At 41.3% G+C, this 7275-nt stretch overlaps 2 protein-coding genes across 2 annotated transcripts; both read right to left on the reverse strand.

Annotated features, from left to right (window-relative positions):
• Positions 1 to 69: 69 nt before the first annotated feature.
• On the reverse strand, positions 70 to 2234 carry LOC116693687 (protein mono-ADP-ribosyltransferase PARP12). Its single transcript, XM_032522832.1, has 5 exons — positions 1964 to 2234; positions 1758 to 1845; positions 845 to 962; positions 483 to 633; positions 70 to 373 (listed from the first exon to the last, which is right to left on the reverse strand). The coding sequence occupies exons 3-5, from the start codon at positions 911 to 913 to the stop codon at positions 90 to 92; spliced, it is 504 nt and encodes a 167-aa protein (XP_032378723.1). The 5' UTR covers positions 914 to 962; positions 1758 to 1845; positions 1964 to 2234; the 3' UTR covers positions 70 to 89.
• A 1676-nt stretch (positions 2235 to 3910) lies between these two features.
• On the reverse strand, positions 3911 to 5624 carry lrrc10 (leucine rich repeat containing 10). The gene is made up of 2 exons (XM_032522833.1): positions 5420 to 5624; positions 3911 to 5220 (listed from the first exon to the last, which is right to left on the reverse strand). Exon 2 carries the CDS (start codon positions 5074 to 5076, stop codon positions 4252 to 4254), a length of 825 nt encoding a protein of 274 aa, XP_032378724.1. The 5' UTR covers positions 5077 to 5220; positions 5420 to 5624; the 3' UTR covers positions 3911 to 4251.
• Positions 5625 to 7275: the final 1651 nt, after the last annotated feature.

The raw sequence follows: 7275 nt of genomic DNA on the forward strand, positions 1-7275 counted from the left end.
ATAAAATTATGGATTTATTTTTATTTTTTTTATACTTCTTACACCACTGTAAAACTCCACAAAGCCACTGTTGTTCCAGTCAAAGTACTTCATAATAGAGTTTTACGGCATTGTAATTTATGATTAGTTATTAAATACTCTGGATAAATCTGTAGTTTTGCAAAGACAACGTGGATGCTGGGATTGCTCTCGCTGTCATCACAACTGTCGTAGAGGGTTGTGCCTTTTCCTTTTGGCGGGGGCCGGACGTAGCTGCTACTTCCACGGGTATACTCCCCCACCAGGACCAGAGCAGCAAACATGATCTTGTTCAGGGTTCGTTTGACGCTGGCATATCTGTCGGAGTAGGACGCATCTCTGGCAAAGTAGCTCTCTAAAGAAATAGAGCGTTACTGACACAGCCTAAGTGTCCGTTATGTTCTTTCAATAATGTATACTGTATATTCATCTTATTACCAGAAAGGCTGCTGAAGCTACTGTACCTTTGCCGTAGGCCGTGCCATGGACACCACACATTCTCCAGTCAAAGTTTTCCTCGCAGATGGCCTCAATCAGGGACTCATCTGTCCCGTGGAACAAGTACTGCTCATTCACAGTTTTCCCTCCGATCCTTGTCTTAATCCGCTCTTTCCGTTTTAACACACAATACAGAAAACATAAATGTGTGCAACTAATTATTATTTTCACTTTTGATTAACCCAAAAAGTAGCTGCAGTTTCAGGGGACAATCTGTAGGTTCATCACTGCTAGACGAGCGACCACTTTTACACTGCCTTGTCTTTGTCATTTGATACATTGTTATTATAAGAACATTGGCTATAGCTTTAAGCAGGTCTATGATTTACCACTGAAAGACTTTCCACAGAGAGGGGTTCTGGATCCTCTGGATGCTGTTAATGTTACCCTGGGGCATGGTTCTCAATCATAATATACTCCTTCGCAGATTTGGAGAGCTATGCAAGCTAAAAAGATAAGTGCACAGTGCAGATAAACAGGTGAGATATTTTGCAAATTTAAGTCCAGCTCTGTGTCATGGCTGTGTGGGCAGTGTGTTTCAATGACCAGTGTATCTGGCTTTGGAGAAGAGCAGTGGATCTCTGTGACCCATTTCGTCGGCAGACCACCTTTGCTCTGCTCCGTGAACTGGCGCCACAAAGGGAAGCCAAACACCTTTCATTTAACCCTCATGTCCTCGGGTCAAATTGACCCGTTTCCTATATCAGTGTTCTTTTTAACTACCCAATTGTAATTAGCCAAAAAAACGTGATTGATTACACACAACGCTCTTTTGGAAATCTCTACTTTCATTAATTTTGGGGTGTCTTATTCAAGTTTATAGCTATTGTAAAAAAAAATGGAAGTGGTTTCGCAATAGTGTCGAGTAAAAGTTGACATATTCCAGTCTGTGATTATCCATCAACATACAGTTTGTTCCTTTAATTTTAGTCTAAATAATTCTTAATTTCTGCTTTTCTAACTGACACATTAGGTATCATTTCCTATAAATTAGGTTTATTGACCATAAATTCCATAAATAACTGTGAAAGTTAATAAGTTAGTATTACGTAGTGTTGAAAACGTCAAAAATGCATCAAAAATCCTAATACTATGAAATATCAAAACAACTACATTAAACAAGTTTGTGCTGTTTCAACAACCTGATACATATTCATTTCTCAAACAAAAACCACTGTAATTTTGGAGGACGGGGAGAAAAGCAACCTTTTCCCACAGAGTAATACGTGCCATAAAGATACCTTGTATCCAAAATCTGGTAGTGCAGTCTTGTCCCAGTGGGATGGGAAACATTCAGCTGTGGGGGAGCTGGAGCTGTTTGACGACGCGCTATAGAGGAGACAAACATAACTGTCTGACTAGAGAAGCTACTTTGAGACACAGAGAAATCCAAAACAGCAATGTTAACATTGCAAGCATAATCTTTAAATTTCCATCTAAAACGTACCTCTTTAGCTTCACCTCCACATCAAGAGTAGACACAAAGCGAGGCCTCCTTCTGACCTCTCTCTTGGTGTTGTATTTTACGTTCTGCTGATACACCTGCTCCGTTCCTGGTTCACCTTTGAAGTGGAGGATATACTGCTGTTTGCCAGCACCGAAAGGAATCTCTGGATCTCTGTCTGCCAGGTAGACGTTCTCCAGAGTTTGAGAAGTGACGGAGGCTGTTACATCACCATCACCCTATAGAGAAAGAACAACAGCAGAGCAGACAGCAATTTATCAACGTTTTAATGTAATGATGTGTCAGTGTAGCCTGCTTGACACCAGTTGTAACTTTGTCCGCTTTTCCGGTTTTGGGTCTCGGGGGTAGCAGCTCCAGCAGGGGACCCCAGATTCGACTGGGGGATCCACCAAGTCAGAGATGCAATTTTTAACAAGTTTCATTCTTTTCTGTAACAGTGCCCTTAGTTTGGAGTTCATCAAATGTTTCTGGAACTTTCATTTCAAGTAGAGGCCTCAAGTGTCCTGTGTAGGCAGAACATACACACTATATATTAATTTTATGTTAACTACATGGTAAAGGTTATGTGTGAAAAGTTCATATATATTTTTTATAAAGCCGTTTTTTTTATTCCCATAATATTTTATATTGATTATTCTAGGTCATGAGTGAGGTCATGAGGTGCTCTTGAGCAAGGCACTGTACCCCCCCCCCCCCCCCCCCCCAACCAGGTGGCAGCCCACTCACTCTGACATCTCTCCATTTGTAGTGACTACTAACATAGTATACAAAGAGTGTAAATCAATAAACAATGTAAGTTATTAATATGACACAATGTCCATTATAACACCTGATTATGGTATTACAGCTAAGACATAAAAGGAATTTCATTAGTAATTAGTGTTGTACATACTAGAATGTGTTGCTTTAGTATCATTGTTACGCTATTCCTAAATAATCCTTAAAACAAAATGATTGAGTTAAAATCAAGACTTTTTTTATGTAAAAAAAAAAACTGAGAAAAGATTAATGAGGATCATTTGAGGGTGATGTGAAGTACATGTTGATAAGAAGAATACAGTTTTGGCAGTTACAGCGCATTGCAACACCAAAAGTGGATTGAATGTACAGTAGTGTAAAATGTTAGTGGAGTCTTTGGATCTAGGTGTGCTAGGGGGCAGTATCATAGAATCTAATTTATTTTTGACATACACTGTACAGCATTGGAATATTAAAACAGAATGGTATTTTTATGTGTTCACAGAACCTCTAGAGTTACATAAACTCACAGTAAACTAGTTGTTCTTTTAAATAGGAGGCTGAATTGAAGCTAATACAGTAGTTCTGTCTGTTCATGCTGTGTGAAATAATCACATTTCCAGTAAAAGGCCCACGGTAATCTCTTTTTCTGTGGTTTTTTAAAAGTGCCTAAAATGATACATTGTGGAATGACATTTAATCTTGTTTACTGAACATTTCTCTGGTACTCTGAGGAATTGGAAAGCTGCATTTACGATCTGTTTCACATCGTGAACCTTATGACAGCGATATTAAAGCCCATTAGCTGCTTTTATTCAAACCACAGCCCCCAATCTATCAGATGAATTATGCATTGGTCTGGGTAAGGAGTGCACTAATTGATTTAAATCATCCATCTCTTGTATTAAAATCCTCACTGTATTTAGTCTCAGCAGGTATAGATATTATCTCACACTCTGCTCAAACAAAAATCTGCGTAAAGAAATCTGTAATGAATCCTTTTTTTTTTCTCAATCCCTGCCATACTGACCGACTGCATAGTCAGTTTAATCGAAAAGTGTCCTGCAAACACACATATACTATCAAGTAGAAATCCATGCTTGCCAGACCTGTTTAGATTCCACAAATATGCTACAACCTGTACAATTCTGTAAAATTAACATACTGTATGTCTTGTACAATAACAACAAAAAAAAATCTGATGGTGTGGAAAATGAATAGCAGTTTACAATGTCACTGTTGTTTCAGCTAATCATTTGAAGGCATAAACAGTTTTACTAATTCAAAAAGACACCAACATTTCACACAACTTAAGAAACCAGACATGTCAAACATTTTTTATTTTAAGATTCAAATGTCCCCTTTTACAAAAGTTTCTGTAGAGCTTGTACAACAACTTGGCTTTACCATATATAGACAAAATGCCATCAGCCTGATGTACACCACACCACTCAGCGTTAAGTGTCCCCACTTGAACGTCATTCTGTACCGCCAGGCCTCGCCGCGGCTCAGGGTCACTTTGTTCCTTGAACCTAAATGTTGTGCTCCTCCTCGGGGTGTACTTCCGTGACCTCTGCCGTGGTCTCGCTCGCTACTTTCGACCCGTCATCTTCCTGCTCATCGTCCGAGTTGTCCGCCCAGCGCCCGACTCTTCTGACTCCCTCGCCCACTATGGGGGCATTAACGCAGGGGTTGTGATCATAGATGACAAGTTTCAACCCCTGCATGTGAGCCAGGCCTGGGAAGTAGCGTATTTTGTTCCGATCCACATCAATGACAGCTAAAAATTGCATTTCCATCAACACTAGTGGGAACGCTGCCAGCTGGTTCCCAGCAAGCCAGATACTTCTTAGCTCTTCCAGCCCTCCGAGCTCTTTTGGTAAACTCTCTATCTGATTATAACCAAGGTGCAGGGTCTTGAGATTAGACAGCTCACAAACCACCTTGGGGAAAACGGTGAAGCAATTAGTCTCCAGCCACAGAGTGCTAAGTTCCTTTAGCTCTCTCAGTTCTCTGGGGAGGCTGTAAAGCCTGTTGTTACCCAGGTAAAGGATGCTGAGCTGGGGCAATCTGCAAACAACTACAGGGAGCTCTTCAAAGCAGTTGAAGTCAAGGGCCAGGAGCTGCAGCTTCTTCAGGCCTTGCAGTTCATCTGGCAAGCTGCTGAGGTTGTTGTCGCTCAGGTAGAGTTTCACCAGCTCATTGAAAACACAGGCAGCAACAGGCAGCCGGCGCAGCTGCCGGCTGCTCAGATCCAGGGTCCGATCAGGCGGCATCTCCTTCAGGTCCCCAACTAGGAAACGTTGACAGCGCTCTGAGGGAATGAAGGCAATAACGCTTCGCATGGCATTACCCATCTCGCCCAGTCTCGGAGTCACCACTGCTCCACAACATCAATTGAGGGCCAGACAAGGGTTGCACTGAGAGAGGCTCTTGGCGTCTTCAAGTACATTTCACGGCATCCCATTAACGCTCCTTACCACCACTCTGGAGTTATTGATCTTTAGAAAAACAACACAAGTTTGCGACAATGTAATGCATCTTTGTAATACTGCATCTTGCATTATGAAGCTGTAGTCATGTACACCCTTTCATCTGATTAAAGCCATGAAAACAACAATGAAAATAAGCATCACGAGTTGTTGGCAGAAAACGTAATGAGCGTAAAGATGATCATAATGAGAATTGAACAACACCTACTTTCCAGTGTTCCTCATGACGTCCATGGCATCTCCAACAGTAAGCCATTTGTTTATCCAACTTAATGGGCTGAAAACATATTGTATTCCCTGGGCAGATATTCCCCAATGCAGTCCTCTCACTGTCTCTCAGTGGCTCTGAGCTTTGCCCTGACTTTAATGGCAATCTCTCCTCCCCATTTGTGCCTAATGACTTTCCCCCCTTCTTCTCTGAGATGGCAGAGGTGGGAGAGAGAGAGAGAGAGAGAGGGACAGGGAGGGGCAGAGTTGTAAAGCATAAGTGTTTTGTGACGAAAGAGCAGGAAAGGTCGTTTCAATCGGCCCCGTCGCAGTTCTGGGACTGTGCCACTGAGCCAGTCAAGTTATCCTGTGCTATGGAATAATCTCAAGAATGTGTCCATGTTTTTCGAATGTAGTAAATTATTGGGTGTTTTTGCATGGAAGGGAAATAAAACCTTAAAGGTGTACTTAGGTGTAGTGCAGGGTGCATGACTCTAGGTCTGTGTTTTGTCAGGGCCACAATTGACCTGCTTGAACATCAACTAGGTGGTCATTGTGGAGTCCAGACTAAAATGAACAAAGGCTGGTGCTCTTGTTTTAGTTTCCCATGTAGGCATTTATTTTTTTATCGGCGAAAATCATTTTTAATGTATCTTTCTTGGGGCAAGTCTTACCCTATTTGCCCATGCTATCTTGCATACCTGAACACATCTCTTCTTTCAGGTATCTTTCCACAGGCCCTGAAAACTGCAGTAATCAAGCCACTCTTAAAAAAGAACAACCTAGACAAGTCACTAATGAGCAACTATAGGCCAATATCAAACCTTCCGTTTTTAAGTAAAATCATTGAAAAAGTAGTCTTTCAACAACTCAACCATTTCTTGTCACTAAGCAACAGTTTTGATACCTTTCAGTCGGGTTTCCGACCACACCACAGCACTGAAACGGCTCTTGTCAAAGTCTTTAATGACATCCACCTTAACACAGATAATGGCAAAATTTCAATCTTAGTATTACTTGATCTCAGTGCTGCATTTGACACGGTCGACCACGATATACTACTAGACCGATTGGAAAACTGCGTTGGCCTTTCTGGCTCAGTACTAAACTGGTTTGAATCCTACCTAAAGAATAGGGATTACTTTGTGTCTATAGGTAATTATGCATCTGAGCGTACAAATATGACGTGCGGAGTTCCGCAAGGCTCCATTCTGGGGCCTCTTCTGTTTAACATCTACATGCTTCCACTGGCTCAGATTATGGAGAAAAACAAAATAAGTTACCATAGTTATGCGGACGACACACAAATTTACATAACCTTATCGCCAGGGGACTATAGTCCAATACAAAAACTGACTAAGTGCATCGAACAAATTAACGGCTGGATGTGCCAGAACTTCTGAAATTAAATGAAGGAAAAATGAGGTGGTTGTTTTTGGAGCAAGAGAGGAACGATTAAAAGTCTGCGCTCAGCTTCAAACAACAATGTTAAAAACAACAGACAAAGCCAGAAATCTTGGTGTAGTCATGGACTCAGACCTGAACTTTAACAGCCACATTAAGACAATTACAAAGTCAGCCTACTATCACCTTAAGAATATATCAAGGGTTAAAGGACTATGTGTCAACAGGATTTGGAAAAACTTGTCCATGCCTTTATCTTCAGTAGACTTGACTACTGTAACGGGGTCTTTACAGGTCTCCCTAAAAAATCAATCAGACAGCTGCAGCTGATTCAGAACGCTGCTGCTCGAGTCCTCACTAAGACCAAGAGGACTGGATCACATCACTCCAGTTCTGAAGTCTTTACACTGGCTTCCTGTGTCTCAAAGAATTGATTTCAAAGTACTCTTGCTA

Source organism: Etheostoma spectabile, chromosome 8 (assembly GCF_008692095.1).
Source record: "Etheostoma spectabile isolate EspeVRDwgs_2016 chromosome 8, UIUC_Espe_1.0, whole genome shotgun sequence".
In the NCBI taxonomy this organism is placed as follows: domain Eukaryota; kingdom Metazoa; phylum Chordata; class Actinopteri; order Perciformes; family Percidae; genus Etheostoma; species Etheostoma spectabile.

Bases quoted from the DNA above. Each gene is read 5' to 3' on its own strand.
- LOC116693687 (XM_032522832.1), bottom strand. From the start codon at position 913: ATGCCCCAGGGTAACATTAACAGCATCCAGAGGATCCAGAACCCCTCT. The intron at 634-844 runs TAAATCATAGAC...TGTGTGTTAAAA, and splicing joins TGTGGAAAGTCTTTCAGTGG to CGGAAAGAGCGGATTAAGAC. The intron at 374-482 runs GTACAGTAGCTT...CTATTTCTTTAG, and splicing joins TGGCACGGCCTACGGCAAAG to AGAGCTACTTTGCCAGAGAT.
- lrrc10 (XM_032522833.1), bottom strand. From the start codon at position 5,076: ATGGGTAATGCCATGCGAAGCGTTATTGCCTTCATTCCCTCAGAGCGC.